The 23,304-nt window shown below is 51.3% G+C and overlaps 1 protein-coding gene across 21 annotated transcripts in view; it reads right to left on the minus strand.

The window, feature by feature from the left end:
• LOC140396321 (serine/threonine-protein kinase 38-like) overlaps positions 1 to 23,304 on the minus strand; it is a 120,020-nt gene continuing 96,716 nt past the window's right edge. Inside the window, exons 11-16 of one of the 21 annotated variants that reach the window (XM_072484812.1) lie at positions 16,444 to 16,567; positions 11,058 to 11,153; positions 4,827 to 4,918; positions 1,993 to 3,560; positions 1,744 to 1,783; positions 1 to 1,652 (exon numbers count right to left, since the gene is read on the minus strand). In XM_072484812.1, the coding sequence (XP_072340913.1) occupies positions 3,433 to 3,560; positions 4,827 to 4,918; positions 11,058 to 11,153; positions 16,444 to 16,567 (440 nt within the window). In that variant the 3' untranslated portion in view covers positions 1 to 1,652; positions 1,744 to 1,783; positions 1,993 to 3,432. Of the gene's footprint in view, positions 1,661 to 1,743; positions 3,561 to 4,826; positions 4,919 to 11,057; positions 11,154 to 16,443; positions 16,568 to 23,304 lie in introns of all 21 variants that reach the window. The other 20 variants (XM_072484809.1, XM_072484808.1, XM_072484815.1 and 17 more) reach the window with 20 other exon arrangements.

Below are 23,304 nucleotides of genomic sequence, written 5' to 3' on the forward strand. Positions count from 1 at the left end.
TATTTAAGAAAACAGCTTTATTAATCGTTTTTTTAAAAATGTACAACATTTCAATAAAGAATGCTCCCAAAATTGATCTGCAGGATCCCAGGAACAAAGTCATCCTTGGAAACAAAACGTCATATCAAGCATCAGGATCTTTGGTTTAAAAAAATAATAATACAATAAGGAAGTCTGCTGCATGAGAATGTGGCACAATGTCATATACAGTAACTGAAGCTACTAAATCTAAAGGCCTTGGCAGCATGACTCCTCCTACAGGCACAGAAAAACACACCATTTCTCATCAAGAAAACCAGAAGTCTTTGATTGTGTATCTCACTCGCAACACACCCTGACTCGCACCGCACACCTTCACACAACACCCTGACTCGCACCGCACACCTTCACACCACACCCTGACTCGCACCGTACACCTTCACACAACACCCTGACTCGCACCGTACACCTTCACACAACACCCTGACTCGCACGGTACACCTTCGCACAACACCCTGACTCACACCGCACACCTTCACACCACACCCTGACTCACACCGCACACCTTCACACAACACCCTGACTCGCACCGCACACCTTCACACCACACCCTGACTCGCACCGCACACCTTCACACCACACCCTGACTCGCACCGCACACCTTCACACAACACCCTGACTCGCACCGCACACCTTCACACAACACCCTGACTCGCACCGCACACCTTCACACAACACCCTGACTCGCACCGTACACCTTCACACAACACCCTGACTCGCACCGCACACCTTCACACAACACCCTGACTCGCACCGCACACCTTCACACAACACCCTGACTCACACCGCACACCTTCACACAACACCCTGACTCGCACCGCACACCTTCACACAACACCCTGACTCGCACCGCACACCTTCACACAACACCCTGACTCGCACCGCACACCTTCACACAACACCCTGACTCGCACCGCACACCTTCACACCACACCCTGACTCACACCGCACACCTTCACACCACACCCTGGCTCGCACCGCACACCTTCACACCACACCCTGACTCACACCGCACACCTTCACACCACACCCTGACTCGCACCGTACACCTTCACACAACACCCTGACTCACACCGCACACCTTCACACCACACCCTGACTCACACCGCACACCTTCGCACCACACCCTGACTCACACCGCACACCTTCACACCACACCCTGACTCACACCGCACACCTTCGCACCACACCCTGACTCACACCGCACACCTTCACACCACACCCTGACTCACACCGCACACCTTCGCACCACACCCTGACTCACACCGCACACCTTCGCACCACACCCTGACTCACACCGCACACCTTCACACCACACCCTGACTCACACCGCACACCTTCGCACCACACCCTGACTCGAACCGCACACCTGCGCACCTCACCCTGGCCCGCACCGCACACCTTCGCACCACACCCTGACTCACACCGCACACCTTCGCACCACACCCTGACTCACACCGCACACCTTCGCACAACACCCTGACTCACACCGCACACCTTCGCACCACACCCTGACTCACACCGCACACCTTCGCACCACACCGCACACATTCGCACCTCACCCTGGCCCGCACCGCACACCTTCGCACCACACCCTGACTCACACCGCACACCTTCGCACCTCACCCTGGCCCGCACACCTTTGCACCACACCCTGACTCACACCGCACACCTTCGCACCTCACCCTGGCCCGCACCACACACCTTCGCACCACACCCTGACTCACACCGCACACCTTCGCACCTCACCCTGGCCCGCACCACACACCTTCGCACCTCACCCTGACTCGCACCGCACACCTTCACACCACACCCTGGCTCGCACCGCACACCTTCGCACCACACCCTGGCTCGCACCGCACACCTTCACACCACACCCCGATTCACACCGCACACCTTCACACCACACTCTGACTCACACCGCACACCTTCACACCACACCCTGGCCCGCACCACACCCTGACTCACACCGCACACCTTCACACCACACCCTGGCTCGCACCGCACACCTTCGCACCACACCCCGATTCGCACCGCACACCTTCACACCACACCCTGGCTCGCACCGCACACCTTCGCACCACACCCCGATTCGCACCGCACACCTTCGCACCTCACCCTGACTCACACCGCACACCTTCGCACCACAACCTGGCTCGCAACTCACACCTTCGCACCACACCTTGGCTCGCACCGCACCCTGGCTCGCACCTTACCCCCTCGACGAGGATTTATTTCTTTTTTGCAGGTTAACTTCACACTGGTTTATTACACAAGGAAATAGGATTGTGAAAGTTCCGTGAGCACCTCAAAGTACTGCTTCCCTAATGTGACTACACAAACATGGCAGTGGGAAAGTTTAGTGTTGAGCTATTTTGATTCTTCTGCTCAGTGTACAGAAAGGGAATGGAGAGGACTCTTACTGAATTCAATGTTGTAGGTATGTAGCTTTGCCGAGGCGCGGGGGAGGAAAGAGAGAAACAGCACCTTTCACCACCTCCAAACGGTTATGACTTAAATAAACACTTCATTGGCTGTGTGGTCACAGTTGTAATGCAGGAAACAGGCAAACCAATTTATGTACAGCAAGCTCCAACAAACAGCAATGTGATTAATTCCCAGAACACCTGCTTTTAGTGATGTTGATTGAGAGATACATTTTGGCCCCAGGAGACTCCGAATAACAACACTGCTCTACCTCAAAATAACACTATGGGATATTTGATGTATACCCGAGATGTCAGACCACGTACTCGGTTTCACACCTTATCCAAAAGACGACACCTCCGACAGTGCAGCACTCCCTCAGAGCTGTACTGGGAGCGTCATCATGGATTTTGTGCTCAAATCCCTGGAGTGGGGCCTGAACCATGACCATTAGAATTAGATGCCAGAGCTGCAGCTGGGGATATATTTTAATAATGGGGGGGGGGGGGGGGGTTCTGCAGCCTTATCCCTTACAGATACTTGGTCACAACCTCATGTTGTGTGTGCGTGACATTACGTACCAGCAGATTTCACCAGCTTGCAGTTCAGAACTCACTGACTGTAAGCAATTCATTCACATTCACTCACACATCCAGCATACATGACAATCCCCAAGGTCTGGTAACGGTTTGGTGCAGTGAATCCCAACACACACCTTAAATTAACTCATCCAATACACAAACAAAAACAGCATCCACTAGTTTTAAACCATCATTGAGGGGGAGAATTCAGGTAAGCACATGGCATTTTAGCTCTGCTAACAAGATTACATAGAAATAAATTTAGTTGCAGGAAATCCTAATCCAGCAGACGGTCCGTTGAGCCGGAGATCCTGGTTACGAGGCAGTGAGCCTTCATGCAGGAGAAACACAGGTCACTGTAACGGTCTGCCATTTCAGGTCGTATTCATAACTTCCCCGCCTTCATGTAGGATGGGATGGTTCCTCGAGCAGTCAGGCCTTCAAACCTCTTGTAGGTATAGTTAATGAACACCCAGTCTTTCAATTTATAATCTGGTTCAGTCATGTTGGGCACTGATATTAGAAAGAACAAAAAAAGGTACATGATTGACCTCAATGGTAGACTTCCCACCAATACTTCACAGAATGATAAAATGGTTACAGTGCAGAAAGAGGCCATTCAGCCCACTGTGTCGGTGCCAGCTCCCTCCGTTTATCTGCTAGTCCCACTCACTCATCCTTTCCCTGCAACTTTTCCAGTGACCAATGGAAGGTGTAACAAGATAGGGATACCAAAACATACACACTTAATTTTTAATAATCTTTATTGTCACAAGTAGGCTTACATTAACGCTGCAATAAAGTTACTGTAAAAAGCCCTTAGTCGCCACATTCTGGCACCTGTTCGGGTACACAGAGGGACAATTCAGAATGTCCAAATTACCTAACAGCACGTCTTTCGGAACTTGTGGGAGGAAACCGGAGCACCCGGAGGAAACCCACGCAGACACGGGGCGAACGTGCAGACGCCACACAGACAGTGACCCAAGCCGGGAATCGAACCTGGGACCCTGGAGCTGTGAAGCAACAGTGCTACTCACTGTGCTACCATGCTGCCCAACTTGCCACTTACATTCATATAGAACCTTTCACATCCTTAGGATGTCCCAAAATGCTGCACAACCAATGATCATTGAATCTTAGGCTGCCAGCCTCCAATCAATGAAATCATTGCTGATCTGCTACCGAACCCCACATAGCCATTTACACGATGGGCCAAAGGCCCTCGTTCTGTACTGTAAAACCTGCCGTTGTCTCATATCCCATAATGCATTTGGTCAACCAAAATCAGCAATCTCCGATTTAATGTGAACAATTGATTTAGGATCAAATGCCATTAGTGAAAGAGTTCCAAATTTCAACCACCTTTTGCTTGAAGTACATTCAGTTTTTTCATTACTTACACGCACACAGCAACATGACCCATTTGGTAAGTTAGTTAACCGCTAAGCATGGGCCAGAACACAAGGGGAGAAGACTAACTACTCTTCCTTGAATATGTCGGGCAAGATTTTACATGCATCCGGCAGGTCCTGTTTAAACAGCATTTTGTTTAACCTCTTTTATGTTAGACCATGGAATGTGGCAATGTTCTCTCTAGAGGCTGTGACAATACTAGCTTGGAAAAGCTCTCTCTTCAGTACACGGGACATGCCTCAAAAATCCAGTCTTTGGCTTCTTAGGGTATTTAACACATTTTGCTAACGCGTCTTTCAAATGCCCAACTGAAGCACTAAAGGGGTTAAGTGTGAACGGATAACGAGTCTAATTCATTCATACCTGGTTGCAAGATATCCGATTCAGGAAATTCATCAAAATTAGAAGTGTCGTCTATACTTCTTATTTCGATTGGAATAGCTGCTGGCCTTTCCCTGTTGGATCGAGTTGTACAAGTCTCATTAATCATGAAATTTCTGTTCCAGCTTCCCCTCTAAAAATCTTGCAATGAAAACAACTTGCATTTACATAGTGCCCTTACTGTAGAAAAATGTTCGCAGGCACATCACAGGAGCAATTATCAAACAAAATTTAACACCAAGTTTTGTAAGGAGCTATTAGGACAGGTAACCAAAAACCTGGTCAACGAGGTACGTTTTTAAAGTGAATATCAAAGGAGAAAAGGAGTTAGAGAGGGAATTGCAGAGTGAGCTGGAAGCATGGTTGACATGGTGGAGTGATATAAACTGGAGATGACCAAGAGGCCAGAATTGGAGGAGTACAAGAGATTTCTGAGAATTGTGGGGCTCGAAGAGATGGGTGTTGGGGGGGGGGGGGGGGGGGGGGGCGGTGCATGTGGTTACAGAGGAATTTGAACACAAGGTTAGGAATTTTTAAATTTTTAAATAAGTTGTATTTTTATAATGCCTTTAACGTAGTAAACCATCCTAATGCCGACTTCAATGCTGGGAGGTCTGCTACGTATAGAAAAGCAAATTGATCACTTGCTTCCTAGACACTCAGTCACAAAACAACCTGACCTTGATCAGAAGAGACAAAATTACCTCAGGGATTGCCGATGAGGCAACTATTTCACAAACACAGAAAAGCACAAACAAAAATCTGCTGGACAGAATTAACCCAATTACTGAACAGACCGCTAGTCTCAATAGGTGTACAGCAGCCAGACCCAAAATTATCATTTACTTTCAGTCTGCCATCACTTGCACTTTAAAATCCCCCTGCCATTATGAAACAGCCACACATGAAAGGGATGCAATTCAAGATTTGACAAAGTAAAAATCATCAGTGTTGAGAAATCATTGATCAAAAAGGGAAAAGGCTACTGAAAACACAGACACACAAATACCATTTAAAATTAATATTCAATGTTAACTTGTCCTTGGGACGTGACTGACACTGGTAAGCAAATGTTTGTTGGCCACCTTTAAATTCCCCGAGGATTATCAATCAAACACATAGCATGGAACTGGAGTCACATGTAGGTCCAGACCAGGCAGTGGTGGTAGGTTCCCTTCCCAGAAGGCCCCAAGTGACCTTCCACAACAGGGTTCAGGGTTCATGGGCACTTAGTGGAGCCAGCTGACAATTGACCAGCTTCATCAACTCACCATAGGGAACTCACACGTTTGGGTTGCTAGTAAAGTACCAGGCTTCCCCACGTAGAATAGTACAGCACAGGAGGCCATTCAGTCCATTGTGCCTGTGACTGCTCTTTTGAAAGAGTCATCAAATTAGTCCCACTCCTCCTGCTCTCTCCTCATAACCCTGCAACGCCCCCTCTCATGACACCTGTTGATGTCAATGAGTGAGATTTAACAGTCACATTACACCCAGCGTGGAAGAGAGAGGGGTACGGAAATAATAATAATCTTTACTATTGTCACAAGTAGACTTACATTAACACTGCAATGAAGTTAGTGTGAAAATCCCCTAGTCCCCACACACCGGCACCTGTTCGGGTACTCAGAGGGAGAATTCAGAATGTCCAATTCACCTAACAGCACATCTTTCGGGACTTGTGGGAGGAAACCGGAGCACCCGGAGGAAACCCATGCAGACACAGGGAGAACGTGCAGACTCCACACAGACAGTGACCCAGGCCAGGAATCGAACCTGGGGCCCTGGCGCTGTGAAGCAACAGTGCTAACCACTGTGCGAATGTGTCCAGCATCGCCATAGTTTACTGACAGCTGTGTCGCTGGCCGGGGGGATTCTCTCAGGGCCGGGTTGGGGGGGTGGGGGCAGGAGATGGGCTGTGGGGTCTGTGTGGACGGTGCCGCAGTCGGCAAGGCTGCCATGCAGCTGCCCATGCCGCTAACAGACCACTGTGAACTTCGGGCCACGTGTCGTATAGGAGTCCCCCAGGCCACACTACTCGATGCCCTCTGGCCCCAGCCGACCCATCAGTTGTATGGTCACGCTCCAGCTCAACCATTGCCATCGTGTTGACTGGGAAGAGTGTGCGTGGGGAGTGTAATGTGCACATGCGGCTGAAGCTTGTCAGCCTCCCGAGTATCAATCACGGACCAGGCGAATCCGGCACCGTTTGTCATTGGAATCGATTGTGTTCCACGTGGCGTCGGAGCTAGCCCCTCCACAGTTGCTGAATCGGTCCAGGTTTGCCACCAGTTTTGCTGTCGTGAAAGTCCACAAATTCTGCGTCGACGTCAACACTTAGTCTCAGAAACGGAGAATGCCACCCATGGTCTCTCAGGGAATCAGGGGATAAGGGGAATTGGCAGGAAAATGATGTTGAAGCCCAAGATCAGCCATGATCACATTGGGAAAGGCGGAATCATATGGCCTATTTCCTGCATTCTTTTAAGTCTCTCTGTTAAGCTCATTCTCTCTACAAGATGTACCACCCTGTCTCACAAACTCTCCCTTAAACCAGACCACTAAACTATAAAGCAATCACAATTTCACAGAACTGTTGTCACTTTCATTTCTTAGTAATTCATTGGATGATCACTGCAAAACAGAAAGAGGACCTGCATTCATCCAGAGCTTTTCCCAATCTCCATGTTACAGTCAATTAAATTACTGAAATGTACTTACTGTATACATATCTAGAATGGAGGAAATGCGACAGGCAATCTGACAGCAAAGTCTCACAAACAGCAATGTGATAATAACCCATGGGTCAAGGGATCAATATTGGCCCCAGGACACCAGGGAGAACACCCCTCCCTCTTCTTCGAAATGGGCCATGGGTATTTTATACTCACCCAAGAGGACAAATGGGAGCTTCAGATTAAAAAGTAACATTCGAAAGACAGCACCACCAACAGTGCAGCACTCCCTCAGTAACGCACTGAGCTACAGAAAGTCCTCAGCTGTCTTTCCAATCATTTAACAGCATGGACCTGCCTGCCCACCTTGCCCGAGAGTGGAAAACGGTGACCACGGACAAAAGCTGCCAAACAGACAATAAGCCAAGGCCCTGCACGCAGGACACGATCTTCGAATCTGGCGCTGCCCTCACTCCTTCAAGGAGAAAAACTTACATCAATCATGGGAAGCAACCTATTGGGACTGGAGACAGAAACTAGAAATAATGGATATATATTTAAACTTTGTACTGGGGAACCCCTCCAAGGAGAATCCCTCCAAGGAGAACCCCTCCTATTGGGAGGTGTAGTTCCTCAAACTAAATGACCTATTTCAGAAAGTCAATTGGTGAAGGATCAAACTGGAGGCAATCTTTACAAATGCTCATCTATTTGCACTGCCAGCATACATCTCCGAACCCAACCACCACAATTTTTGCTCGTGTCTATGTTTAGGGGAGTCAAGCGAATGCCTACAATTCACCAGAATGATACCAGGACGTGTAGGGTTAAATTGTAGGTGGTGGTGTTCCCATGCATCTGCTGTCCTGGTCCTTCGAGGTGGTGGAGGCTGTGGGTTTGTGGCTGCAGTGCATCTTGTGAATAGTACACACTGCTGCCACAGTGCGTTGGTGGTGGAGGGATTGAATGGTTAAGTTGGTGGATGGGGTGCCGATTGAGTGGGCTGCTTTTCTTGGATGATTTTGAACTTCTGGAGTGTGTTTGCAGCCACATTCATCCATCAATATCAGCAATGCCAACATGTATTGGCAAGTGGGTTCGGATTGACAACACCATACACAGTAAGCTGTCTTTTTAATAATGTTAATGGAGCAGGACGGCATTTACAGCACTTGCATCAATCCTTTTTAAATGTGATGCATGTTGTTTCTTGCACAACATGTCACACACCCTCCCAGACTTGTTTTTATTTTCTCTTCAGCTTATTCTTGGAATGAGGATCAGACGGCATCCATGGATCACCTCGAGGGCATCAAGTGTCAACTGCACATGTTGGGACTGGAGTTACGTGGAGACCAGTCAAGGTAGCGGCGGCAGCTTCCCTTTCTTGAACCAGCTGTGCTTTTAAAACCCGGCAGCTTTCACAATCCCTTTTTGTGTTAACAAGCCCTAATTTCCCATGTTCAATTTTACAATTGGCCATGGTAGGATTGAGACTCACAACCACTGGGTTGCTTACCTTCTGATCAATCTACTTCTCTCTCCTTCATGTGTTAATCTACTGAAATGCCTCAAAGCTATCAGCCCAACCACTCCCTTTGGTAGCGAGTTCCACATCCAAACCACTCTCTGCCTAAAGACGTTCCTCCCGAATTCCCGATTGGTATTATTACTGACTCTCATATTTATGGCTCCTAACGCTGGTCTCTGACAGAAGAATACCTTCTCTATATTTTAGGCATGTAACTTTCCCATCATGAAAACACAAGGTAAGGAGAAAAAAGAATCCTTTTTCTGATTTTGTAACAGATTTAGATTTGTTGTCATGCGTACCGAGGCAGTGAAAAGTATTGTTCTGCGTACAGTCCATGCAGATTGTTCCATACATGAAAAACATAGGACATACGATCAACACATGATGGGTGAAGCATATGGAGTATAGTGCTACATCTGTAGAGAAGATGCGTCGAAAGATCAATTCAGTCCATAAGAGGGCCATTCAGGAATCTAGGGCGGGATTCTCTGACGGCAGAGTGTTGACGCCGTCATAACAACCAGAGAGTTTTACGACGGCATCATCGGACCGCTAAGTGTAGCGATCCTCTGCTGCACAGGGGGCCAGCACGGCACTGGAGCTGCTCACGGCACTCCAGCTGCCGATACCGGCGTCAAACGGGCGCGGTGGCCGGCGCAAATGCGCGCATGTGTGCTGCGGCCGGCACAAACTAGTGCATGCGTAGTAGTTTCCTACTCCGCGCCAGCCCTGATGCAACATGGCGCAGGGCTACAGGGGCCGGCGCAGAGTAAGAGAGGCCCCCCACCAGGAGAGGCCAGCCCGCTGATCGGTAGGCCCCAATCGCGGCCCAGGCCACGGTGGAGCCCCCCCCACCCCCCCCCGGGGTCGGATCCGCCCCCCCCCCCCCAAACCAGGTCGCCCCCCCGCCCCCCCCCTGCAGGGTGGATGGCAAGGTCCCGCCGGGTAATGTCACATGTGAAAGGCGCCGGCGGGACTCGGGCTTTCTTGGCGACCAGTCAGCCCATCCCGAGCGAAGAATCGGCAGGGGGGGGGGGGGGGGGGGGCGCATAGAGCGGCCCCCGACCGCGCCGGCGCCAATAGCTCCGATTCTCCGGTCACCGGAGAATTGGTGGACCGGCGTCGGGGCGGCATCACGTGAATCGCGCCCGGCCCGCCGATTGTCCAACCCAGCCCCGGGGTCAAAGAATCCTGCCCCTAGTAACAGCAGGGAAGAAGCTGTTTTTGAATCTAGTGCCAGTTCTCAGACTTTATTCACATGGGTTCATTCAATTTAATGTGAACTATTACAAATAAAATACTGCCAATTGAAAAATGAAAGACTTGCACTTTTCATGATCATTAGATGTCTCAAAGTTCTTTACCGACAATGAGTTAGTCATTGTTGTCATGGGGTCTTTTACATCTAGCAGGCATACATGTGGGGCCTCATTTCTTTTTGTTAAAATCTGGAGTGCCCAATTATCTTTTTTCAAATTAAGGGGCAATTTAGCATGGCCAATCCACCTAACCTGCACATCTTTGGGTTGTGGGGGTGAAACCCACGTAGACACGGGGAGAATGTGCAAACTCCACACAGACAGTGACCCGGGGCTGGGATTTGAACCCGGGTCCTCAGCGCTCTAGGCAGCAGTGCTAACCATTGAGCCACGTGCCGCCCCATGGGGCCTCATTTTAACGTCTCATTTAAAGTCAGCATCTCCAACGGTGCAGCACTCTGTTGTGTGTCTGCCTGGGTTTTTCTGTTCCAAGTCCATGGAGTGGGATTCGAACGGGAAACCTCGAAACCCAGAGGTGAGAGTGCTACCAACTGAGCCACGGTCGACTCATTGAGGATCCATCACATGACAATCATTTCCACAATATGTGGAGTGTGATTACCCTTTCACTCCTCCCCCTGCCCACCCTCCCCCTGATTCCACTGATGTCAACAGGAAAGGGAGCCAGGTGGGTCACCCATTTGCATTGCCACTCACCAACCCCATTGAACCCGGTTGAGTTTACCTGGTGTGTTCCCAATCTACTCCTTCGAAAAACGGGTGACCTTTAATTTCTTCCACGCTATTAGCTCCAATTCGATCATCTGCCGCACAGCAAAACCTGAAAACGTACAACACAGCAAAAAGAGGATCATTGCAACTGAGCCACCTCAATCCAAAGGTTGAGAGATCCAATGTCTGCGAGCGAGCACGTGGATATTTCAATCATTCTCCATCTTCTCTTTTCTCCCTTGTTTTCCTCTTAGTGTCATAGTAACAGTGGAGGTCATTCAGCCCATCAAACCTTCTTTATCCTTGAACTGATTGGCTTGCTCAGCCATTTCAGAGAGCAGTTAAGAGATCTTATTCAGTCTGGCGTCACATGTAGGCCAGACCGGGTAAGGATGGGCAGATTTCCATCCCAAAAGGACATTAGTGAACAGGCTGTAGTCTTCAATTTCAGAATGATTTATGAAACAAATTTAAATTCCACCAGCTGGCATGGTAGGACTTTAACTCATTAATCTGGCATTAACCTGGGCCTCTAGATTAGATTATTAGTCCAGTGACAATATCACGGTGCTCCCAGCTCCCACAATGTTTCACCATTCAGTCGTGGGCCAATCTCTATCCTCACCATTTACTGGTCTGAGTCTGGAACTTTTACTATTAGGCTCGGTCAATCTCAATTCAGCCTTGACAGCTTTTTGGGGGAGCGGGTTCCAGATTTCCACTACACTGCGCGCCGAAACGCATCCTCGCATCACCTCTGAACAGTCTAGCTCTCATTTTAAGTTTCTTTCTTCCCGTTTGCTGTGGACTCCGACAACCAGAGGGAATAGTTTTGCTCTGTCATAACTTTACTTAAATTCTATTTTCCCTATCCTTTGGATGCAGGGGAGGGGAGAGAGTGACACGGGCGGGGAGGAAAGAGTGTGACACGGGGGGGGGGGGGGGGGGGGGGGGGAGGAGAGGGACAGGGGCTGGGGGAAGGAGGAGAGGGACAGGGGCTGGGGGAAGGAGGAGAGGGACAGGGGCTGGGGGAAGGAAGAGAGGGACAGGGGCTGGGGGAAGGAAGAGAGGGACAGGGGCTGGGGGAAGGAAGAGAGGGACAGGGGCTGGGGGAAGGAAGAGAGGGACAGGGGCTGGGGGAAGGAAGAGAGGGACAGGGGCTGGGGGAAGGAAGAGAGGGACAGGGGGTGGGGGAAGGAAGAGAGGGACAGGGGGTGGGGGAAGGAAGAGAGGGACAGGGGCTGGGGGAAGGAAGAGAGGGACAGGGGCTGGGGGAAGGAAGAGAGGGACAGGGGCTGGGGGAAGGAAGAGAGGGACAGGGGCTGGGGGAAGGAAGAGAGGGACAGGGGCTGGGGGAAGGAAGAGAGGGACAGGGACTGGGGGAAGGAAGAGAGGGACAGGGGCTGGGGGAAGGAAGAGAGGGACAGGGGCTGGGGGAAGGAAGAGAGGGACAGGGGCTGGGGGAAGGAAGAGAGGGACAGGGGCTGGGGGAAGGAAGAGAGGGACAGGGGCTGGGGGAAGGAAGAGAGGGACAGGGGCTGGGGGAAGGAAGAGAGGGACAGGGGCTGGGGGAAGGAAGAGAGGGACAGGGGCTGGGGGAAGGAAGAGAGGGACAGGGGCTGGGGGAAAGAAGAGAGGGACAGGGGCTGGGGGAAGGAAGAGAGGGACAGGGGCTGGGGGAAGGAAGAGAGGGACAGGGGCTGGGGGAAGGAAGAGAGGGACAGGGGCTGGGGGAAGGAAGAGAGGGACAGGGGCTGGGGGAAGGAAGAGAGGGACAGGGGCTGGGGGAAGGAAGAGAGGGACAGGGGCTGGGGGAAGGAAGAGAGGGACAGGGGCTGGGGGAAGGAAGAGAGGGACAGGGGCTGGGGGAAGGAAGAGAGGGACAGGGGCTGGGGGAAGGAAGAGAGGTACAGGGGCTGGGGGAAGGAAGAGAGGGACAGGGGCTGGGGGAAGGAAGAGAGGGACAGGGGCTGGGGGAAGGAAGAGAGGGACACGGGCTGGCAAAAGGAAGAGAGGGACACGGGCGGGGGGGGGTGGGGGAGAGAGAGGAAGAGAGGGACAGGGGTGAGTGGGGGAAGGAAGAGAGGGACACGGGCTGGCGGAAGGAAGAGAGGGACAGGGGCTGGGGGAAGGAAGAGAGGGACACGGGCTGGCAAAAGGAAGAGAGGGACACGGGCTGGCAAAAGGAAGAGAGGGTCACGGGCTGGCAAAAGGAAGAGAGGGACACGGGCTGGCAAAAGGAAGAGAGGGACACGGGCTGGCAAAAGGAAGAGAGGGACACGGGCTGGCAAAAGGAAGAGAGGGACACGGGCTGGCAAAAGGAAGAGAGGGACACGGGCTGGCAAAAGGAAGAGAGGGACACGGGCTGGCAAAAGGAAGAGAGGGACACGGGCTGGCAAAAGGAAGAGAGGGACACGGGCTGGCAAAAGGAAGAGAGGGACACGGGCTGGCAAAAGGAAGAGAGGGACACGGGCTGGCAAAAGGAAGAGAGGGACACGGGCTGGCAAAAGGAAGAGAGGGACACGGGCTGGCAAAAGGAAGAGAGGGACACGGGCTGGCAAAAGGAAGAGAGGGACACGGGCTGGCAAAAGGAAGAGAGGGACACGGGCTGGCAAAAGGAAGAGAGGGACACGGGCTGGCAAAAGGAAGAGAGGGACACGGGCTGGCAAAAGGAAGAGAGGGACACGGGCTGGCAAAAGGAAGAGAGGGTCACGGGCTGGCAAAAGGAAGAGAGGGACACGGGCTGGCAAAAGGAAGAGAGGGACACGGGCTGGCAAAAGGAAGAGAGGGACACGGGCTGGCAAAAGGAAGAGAGGGACACGGGCTGGCAAAAGGAAGAGAGGGACACGGGCTGGCAAAAGGAAGAGAGGGACACGGGCTGGCAAAAGGAAGAGAGGGACAAGGGCTGGCAAAAGGAAGAGAGGGACACGAGCTGGCAAAAGGAAGAGAGGGACACGGGCTGGCAAAAGGAAGAGAGGGACACGGGCTGGCAAAAGGAAGAGAGGGACACGGGCTGGCAAAAGGAAGAGAGGGTCACGGGCTGGCAAAAGGAAGAGAGGGACACTGGCTGGCAAAAGGAAGAGAGGGACACGGGCTGGCAAAAGGAAGAGAGGGACACGGGCTGGCAAAAGGAAGAGAGGGACACGGGCTGGCAAAAGGAAGAGAGGGACACGGGCTGGCAAAAGGAAGAGAGGGACACGGGCTGGCAAAAGGAAGAGAGGGACATGGGCTGGCAAAAGGAAGAGAGGGACACGAGCTGGCAAAAGGAAGAGAGGGACACGGGCTGGCAAAAGGAAGAGAGGGACACGGGCGGTGGGAGAGGAAGAGAGGGACACAGGCGGTGGCGAAGAAGAGAGGGATGCCGGCGGTGGTGAGGGGGGGGGGGGGGGGGGGGGAGAGAAAGAGAGAAGGACGAGAGGGAGATGGGCGGTGGGGGAAGGAAGAGAGGGACATGGGCGGTGGGGGAAGGAAGAGAGGGTCACGGGCTGGGGGAAGGAAGAGAGGGACACGGGCAGTGGGGGAAGGAAGAGAAGGACACCGGCGGTGGGGGGGGGGAGAAAGAGAGAAGGACGAGAGGGACATGGGCGGTGGGGGAAGGAAGAGAGGGACATGGGCGGTGGGGGAAGGAAGAGAGGGTCACGGGCTGGGGGAAGGAAGAGAGGGACACGGGCAGTGGGGGAAGGAAGAGAAGGACACCGGCGGTGGGGGGGGGAGAAAGAGAGAAGGACGAGAGGGACATGGGCGGTGGGGGAAGGAAGTGACAGATGAGGAGGAAGGCATAGGAGATATTTTCATTTATATAGCATCTTTCACAATCTCAGGTTTTCCCAAGGCACTTTGCATTCAATTAAATACTTTTTGAAGTGTTGCTGTTGCAATGTAGGAATTGGAGCATCCAATTTCTCAACAGTATGCTCCCACAAACAGAAACGATTGGCTCATCTGCTTAATTGATGTTGATATTGGGATAAATATTGACCAGGACACTGGAGAAATCTCGTCTGGTCTTCTTCCAATAGTGGAACATAGAGTGTTTATGTCCACCTGAGAGGACAGAAAGAGCCTTGGTTTAACATCTCATCCAAAAGGCTGCATCCCTGAGAATGCAGCACTCCCTCAGTACTGACCCTCTGACAGTGCAGCACTCACTCAGTGCTGACCCTCTGACAGTGCAGCACTCCCCCAGTACTGACCCCCTGACAGGGCAGCACTCCCCCAGTACTGATCCCCTGACAGTGCAGCACTCCCTCTGTTCTGACCTCCTGACAGTGCAGCACTCGTCCAGTACTGACCCCCTGACAGTGCAGCACTCGTCCAGTACTGACCTCCTGACAGTGCAGCACTCGTCCAGTACTGACCCCCTGACAGTGCAGCACTCCCTCAATACTGACTCCCCGACAGTGCAGCACTCCCTCAGTACTGACCCTCTGACAGTGCAGCACTCCCCCCGGCACTGACCCCCTGACAGTTCAGCACTCCCCCACTACTGACCTCTTGACAGTGCAGCATTCCCTCAATACTGACCCCCCAACAGTGCAGCACTCCCTCAATACTGACCCGCCGACAATGCAGCACTCACTCCAACTGACCTCCCGACAGTGCAGCCCTCCATCAGTGCTGACCTCTGATAGTGCAGCACTCCCTCAGTGCTGACCCTCTGACAGTGCAGCACTCCCTCAATACTGACCCCCAGACAGTGCAGCCCTCCATCAGTGCTGACCCTCTGACAGTGCAGCACTCCCTCAGTGCTGACCCTCTGACAGTGTAGCACTCCCTCAATACTGACCCCCTGACAGTGTAGCACTCCCTCAATACTGACCCCCCAACAGTGCAGCACTCCCTCAATACTGACCCCCCGACAGTGCAGCACTCCCTCAAACTGACCTCCCGACAGTGCAGCCCTTCCTCAGTGCTGACCCTCTGACAGTGCAGCCCTCCCTCAATACTGACCCCCCCCCGGACAGAGCAGCACTCCCTCAGTCCTGACCCTCAGACAGTGCAGCACTCCCTCAGTACTGATCCTCTGACCGTGCCACACTCCCTCAGTATTGATCCTCAGACAGTGCTGCACTCCCTTATTACTGACCCTCAGACAGTGCTGCACTCCCTTATTACTGACCCTCAGACAGTGCAGCACTCCCTCAGTACTGATCCTCTGTCAGTGCCATGCCCCCTCAGTACTGCGGTGAGCATCATCCTGGACTTTGGATAGGATTTTCTGGTCGCTCTAACCAGTGGGATCTTCCTGTCCCACTGAAGTCGACCCCTTGTGGCGGGCTCTCCAGCAGCGGGGCTGGCAAGCCAAGCAAAAGCCGTACATTCCTCCTTATCATTCTCCCGATCTAAACTCAAGTCGTTGGGCTTGTTCCCAATTTGTCAACTCTTAGAAATGCCAGTACCTTAGAATCAGGCTCTTTGATCTCTCGGAGATTGGAACTTCTGGAGGGAAGACCAATGTTTCTTTCCAGGCCATCACTTTGCGATAAGTCTCTTGAGGGGTTTCCGAACAGAAAGGCGGATAGCCTGAAAAATACATAACATCCAATATCACTTCCTTCACAAACAAGCAGATTATAACCTCAGGGCAGACAGATGCTTTCAATTATATATTAACAGAATTGAGAGCACATTGTAAAGACTTCAGGTGAGATTTTTAATTCACTCGCACAAGGATTGCATTGTTGAACCAGAATGTGCACAGACTGGTAACACACAGCACACTGAAAAACTATACATTGCGGGCAAAAGTTGAAAATTGGATTGGATTGGATTTTGTTTATTGTCACGTGTACTGAGGTACAGTGAAAAGTATTTTACTGCGAGCATCTCAACAGATCATTAAGTACATGAAAAGAAAAGGAAATAAAAGAAAATACATAATAGGGCAACACAAGGTACACAATGTAACTACATAAACACCGGCATCGGGTGAAGCATACAGGGGTGTAGTGTTAATGAGGTCAGTCCATAAGAGGGTAGTTTAGGAGTCTGGTACCAATGGGGAAGAAGCTGTTTTTGAGTCTGTTCGTGCGTGTTCTCAGACTTTTGTATCTCCTGCCCGATGGAAGAAGTTGCAAGAGTGAGTAAGCCGGGTGGGAGGGGTCTTTGATTATGCTGCCCGCTTTCCCCAGGCAGCGGGAGGTCTAGATGGAGTCAATGGATGGGAGGCAGGTTTGTGTGATGGACTGGGCGGTGTTCACGACTCTCTGAAGTTTCTTGCGGTCTTGGGCCGAGCAGTTGCCATACCAGGCTGTGATGCAGCCAGATAGGATGCTTTCTATGGTGCATCTGTAAAAGTTGGTAAGAGTTAACGTGGACATGCCGAATTTCCTTAGTTTCCTGAGGATGTACAGGCGCTGTTGTGCTTTCTTGGTGGTAGCATCGATGTGAGTGGACCAGGACAGATTTTGGGCGATGTGTACCCCTAGGAATGTGAAACTGCTAACCATCTCCACCTCGGCCCCGTTGATGCTGACAGGCTTATGTACAGTACTTTGCTTCCTGAAATCAATGACCAGCTCGTTAGTATTGCTGGCATTGAGGGAGAGATTGTTGTCATTCAGAACAGATAATGTAGAAACAGGAGACCATTCAGCCCATCGAGCCGGTTACACCATTTAATTAGATCACAGCTGATTTGCATCCACTTGGCTTTGGTTCCGTAAAGACCATATGAAATTTAGAGCAAATTTGCCAAGTGGACAGTTATTAGGCTGCGGTCCTAGTTTTCTGCAACATTCAGCAATAAAACCATCTTAGCTACTACACCGCCATGCAAGAAAAAAGATAACTTGCATTTCTATAGCGCCTTTCCTGGCCTCAGGCGTCCCAAACTGCTTCACAGCCAACATTTTGACAATTGGCGAAGTGACATGCTGTCTCAACTTTTTGTCTTGCACTTGTCAGGACAGATTGTAAGACAACCAACAGTAAAAGGAACAACAATTTATGCTGCACGAGAAGAGTGAAAATGAAATGAAAATCGTTTATTGTCATAAGTAGGCTTCAAATGAAGTTACTGGGAAAAGCCCCTAGTCGCCACATTCCGGCGCCTGTTCAGGGAGGCTGGTACAGGAATGGTAAATGGACTCGGATTGGTAGAGGTTTTGCCATGGAGAATACAGCAGGGAACAGTTAATTGCTATTTTAACAACATGTCTCTTCTGCAATACTAAGTTCTATACTACTAAACGTCTACTTTGTGAAATGTGGTCAGTGCTGTAGGAAACACAATAGCCAGTTTGTATACACAGTCAGCTCCCACAAACAACAATGTGATAATGATCAGGAGAATCTGGTTTTTCTGATGTTGGCCTCAGGACACCAGAGAGAACCACTTCTTTGGAATATCCTTTTTGTCAATCTTAGAAACCACACATCAACCACAAAGGTCCCCTGACTTTTCGTTGGTGAACAACATTCATATTACACAATAAACAGATCAGCGTGCCCTGTATGTGCAATTGGCACCAATTTTCTTTCCCTGCCTAGTAAACTGATTCACACTTATTCTATGCTCCACATGTAATGACAAGCTGCATGTAATCCATGGATCGTTTCACCATCCAAAAGGGAGGGGCAGAGACACCAACAGCTGATGAACCTACTGGCCAGGATCTCACATCTGAATCTGCCAGAGAGCGTTAACTGCTACACCGTGTCCACGACAGGACAGAGCTGCACCAATGCTAGCTATGATCAGAGTGTCAGGAACTCCGGTGAACAGCCTGCAAATTATTGGGTCGTGTGGGTGAATTATTTGATTAAAGTGGGCCGCTTGGACAATAAGTTTGAATACCACTGGTCGACAGCATCAGTCTGGAGTATTGTGCTGAAGTCTCTGGAGTAGGACCAACCTCAGAATCAGAGGCTATCCACATCACCCTGACTTCCGATCGTCTATATTTGACCATTCAGTGTGGAGATTTGTGTTGTGCGGGTACCTGAGCAGACCCTGAGCAGTGACAGTGCCACTAATTCCCAATGCATGGGTTTCTCATCATCAGAGATGGCAACAAAGTAAAGATTTATTTGGAGCAATGGCTGGGGAAACCTCTTGGTCACAACTGGAATTTTCCCCAACCATCAACACTAACGAACAGGGCATTTGATTTTGATGCAGTCACTGCTGGCAAGCTGGCAATATAAATCTGTCCAGGTAACCTGCAGAAAACAAGTTGAGGACTTCTATGTGAAGATTAAAAGCAACATGAACCTTCATATATAAAAAGCCGAGTAAATCACTGAATTTAGTGATGGTAGAGTTAATAAATCTATATTGTGCCTTTAACTTAATAAAGGAGCACTCTAAAACAAAATCTGACACCGAGCCACAGAAAGAGATATTAGGACCACGTAACCAAGAGCTTGGTCAAAGAGGTAGGTTTTAAAGAGCTTCTTAAATGAGGAGAGTGAGATCGAGAGCCAGAGGGCGTCAGGTAGAGAATTCCAGAGCTTGGGAACCAGGCAAATGAAGGCATGGCCGGCAGCGGTGGAATCAATTGTAATTGGGAATGAACAAGCGGCCAGAATTAGAGGACAGCAGATATCTCAGGTGATTGTAGGGTAGGAAGAAATTACAGAGGTACGGAGGAGTGAGGATATGGAGGATTTGAACGCAGGATGAGAATTTTAAAATCAAGATGTTGCTTGGCAGGAAGTCGGTGCACGTGAACCGAGTGATAGGGGAACAATATTTGCTGCAGGTTAAGATGTGGGCAGAGTTTTGGATGACCAATTTTACAGAGGGCAGAATGAAGGAAAACAGCCAGGAGTGCATTGGAATAGCAAAATCTAGAAGCAACGAAGACAAGGTTTACAGTAGCAGAGGAGCTGACAAGGGGCAGGTTCTACAGGAGGGACTAGGCAGTCTCATCAATGGCGTGAAAACGAGGTCAGGGTGAAATACGACAGCAAGGTTACAAATTTATTCTCAGACTGTTGTCAAGGAGAAGAATGGAGTGGATAGCGAGGGAACAGCTGACAGTGAGGAGCAAAAATGATAACTATACAATTCCAGGGCCTGGATTCTCCGAAAATGGGGCTATGTCCCCACACCCGCCGGGAAACGGGCGCAAATCACTCCAGACTTTTTTTTTTTTTTTAAAGTCCGGAGTGATTCTCCGGGTTTAAGAGGGACAGCAGGGCCCCAGCGTGCACCGCGCAGCTCCTGCTGCCGATACGGGGCCCTGCGCTTCCGGCCGCGGGTCCATGCATGCATGCGGCGGCTGGCCCTGGGACCGCACATGGGCGCGGCAGCCGTTTTTGCGTCGGCCCCCGCGCAACATGGCAGAACCACACAGCGGGCCAGCGGGCACCTGTGAATCAGTAGCCCCCGATCGCGAGCCTGTCCGTCGTGGAGGCCCCCCCAGAGTCTAATCCCCCCCACTTCCCCACCAGGACGGCCAGCGTGGCCGCGAGTCCAAGCTCCCACCGGGTGGAACCAGTTTGGAACCACACTGGCGGAACTCGGCCGGTTCGATCGCAGAGAATTGCGCGGGGGCCTCTTTTAACTGCCCCCGACCGGCGCCGAGTCATCCCCGCGCGGCTGGCGGAGAATCGCGTCCCGGCGCCGCGGGTCTGAGACCCCACACCGAGCGCGATTTCGGAACGGTGGCTCGGAGAATCCCAGCCAAGGTATTTACAGACTAGATAGCTGAAAACACAGTTGTCAATTGTCAGGGCGAAGGAGAATGGAGAGTAAAAAATAAAGGACAGGGTTAGAGAAATACTGAGTTTTCAGTCCATTACTTATTCCAGCCCTACAATTACCGGAGAAGTTAGCGTCTTCCCTGGGAAGATGGTGTGTTAATTTGGGCTGCATGCCAGCTGCACTGTTCCTGGTGTGGAATAATGGGTAAATAATTATGGTAATGAGATGGTGATGTGTACCATGATGTAACAATGACATCAGCAGCTGGGTGTAAAAAACTGAGAAGAGAAGATGGAACCGTCTGTACTGAAGTACTTATCTGGAAGATCCATGTGTATGGTAGAGTAAATAAAGGGGCTTTTGAAAAACCTACCAGAGTTAAATCCAAATCACTCAAGCAGTCGGAGCCCTTCCCAATCCAGTACAGGCCACAAGTTACCCAAAGAAGGATCCAAATAGTTGTTAAAAAGGAAACCAGGGACTTCCGGTGGCGGATATGAGGGAGTAAGTCGCACACTTGGTGGCTCCCGCCCTGGCCGGGCTTTTGGGCCTTTTTCCCTGACTTTGTGGTTTTGAGTTTTGGTTTTGAAAGTGCAGACATTTAGGCACTGGATCCACACAGTGGTGCATGGAACGGAGAGCCCCAAGGGACCACAAAGGAAGAAATAGAAAGATAAGCAACGGCAGGGTAGAAGTGGCTGCTGAAGGTAACATGGCCGATGTTCGGACCCCTGCTGCGACGGCCCAGCCATCGATGGAGGAGCTGATGCAGGTCATCCAAGAGGGCTGTGCCAGACAGAAACGAGATTGTCTCGACCCGATAAAGGAGTCGATTGATCGGCTGGATGCCCAGGATCGGATGATCAAGAAGTTGGAGAAAGCGTTGGCGGACCAGGAGGAGCACCAAACGGTGATTGAGCTGGAGGTGGGGATGCTGAAGGATCAGCAGAAGAGGCTGTTAGAAAAGGTCGAAGATCTGGAGAACAGAGCTCGCTGGCAGAACTTGAGAATTGTCGGTCTCCCTGAAGGGGCTGATGTGGGCGCTTTTGTGGCAAATATGTTCCAGAAGCTTCTGGGGGAGGGAGCTTTTCCCCGACCGTTGGAGGTGGACAGGGCGATGGCGCAGAAGCCCCCCCCCATAAGGAGTGTGTTCTCCAGTGGGCCAAACGTACCAGGAGCTGCAAGTGGGACAATAGCATACTGCGTGTCTATCAGGCCCAGAGCGTGGAGGTGGCCAGAAGGAGGGCAGGCTTCAGGCAAGTGAAGGAGTTTAAGAAGAAGGTGAAATTCTGGCTCCTCTGCCCGGCGCGCTTCTGGGTCACACACGAGGACCAGCACCATTACTTCGAGTCGCCCGAAGAGGCGATGGACTTTGCCAAGAAGAAGGGTCTGGCGCAGAACTGAGAACTTTTCGAACTTAAGCGACAGTATCTTTCTCTTTTCTTGAACAATATATATATGGTTTGATTGTTGCCTCTTTTCTGTTTTGATGGGGGTGGTTGGTGGGGGCTTTTTATTCTGTATTACTTTCATTTGCACTATTGAGGGGGTTCTTTGTGGGGGTCTCGTCTGTGTTTGGGTGGTCTCCTGTGGTAATTAGGAGATTGTTCGGTTTTGGTTTGTTGAGGGAAGTGGTTTCGATGGGTGGGTGGGGGCGGGAATAGGGAACAATAGGTGGGAGACTTTTTGACTCCAGAGGCGAGGGTCACCAGGCTAGCTGGATGAGCTAGTCTACAGAAGCACAGTGGGGGGGGGGGGTGTATTGGTTCAATACAAAGCAGGGGTTCGGTTATAGGGTGATGTTGCTGGGGGGGGGGGGGGGGGGGGGGGAAAGAGTTACTCTGCTGCCGAGGGAGGGACCTAGTTTCGGGAACAGAGAGGAGGTTGGGTGTGGGGATTGCCTGGAGGCGGGCAGATGGAGGCGCGGCGCATGGGCGGGGGGGCGGGCCCAGGAAGGGGGATGGCTGATCGGCAGGGGGGGGGGGTGCCCCCCGACCAGGCTGATCACCTGGCATGTTAGAAGGTTGAATGGGCCTGTCAAGAGGGCCTGTGTGTGAGGGATGGCGATTTTAATTAATAAACTGGTGCAATTCCAGGGGGGGGGGGTGCGTTATGTCATGGTGAGCGGTCAGCTGGAGGGGAGGAAGGTGGTATTTGTTAACGTGTATGCGCCGAATTGGGACGATGTTGAATTCATTACGAAGGTACTGGGGAAGATACTGGATCTGGACTCGCACAAGCTGGTGATGGGGGGAATTTTAATACGGTTATCGACCCCGGCCTGGACCGGTCGTGCTCGAAAATGGGGAGGGTGCCAGCGATGGCAAAGGAGCTGGTAGGGTTCATGGAGCAGATGGGACGGGTCGACCCATGGAGGTTTAGGCAGCCGATGGTTAGGGAGTTCGCTTTCCACTCACATGTACATAAAGTGTATTCCCGGATTGATTTTTTCATTCTGAGCAGTGATTTGCTGGCGGGCGTGGTGGACACGCGGTACTCGGCCATCACTATTTTGGATCATGCCCCACAGTGGGTGGAACTGCAGGTTAGTGAGGAGAGCTTCCAGCGCCCGCAATGGAGATTGGACGTGGGCTTGTTGGCGGAGGAG

Source organism: Scyliorhinus torazame, chromosome 19, assembly GCF_047496885.1.
Source record: "Scyliorhinus torazame isolate Kashiwa2021f chromosome 19, sScyTor2.1, whole genome shotgun sequence".
NCBI classification, from domain to species: domain Eukaryota; kingdom Metazoa; phylum Chordata; class Chondrichthyes; order Carcharhiniformes; family Scyliorhinidae; genus Scyliorhinus; species Scyliorhinus torazame.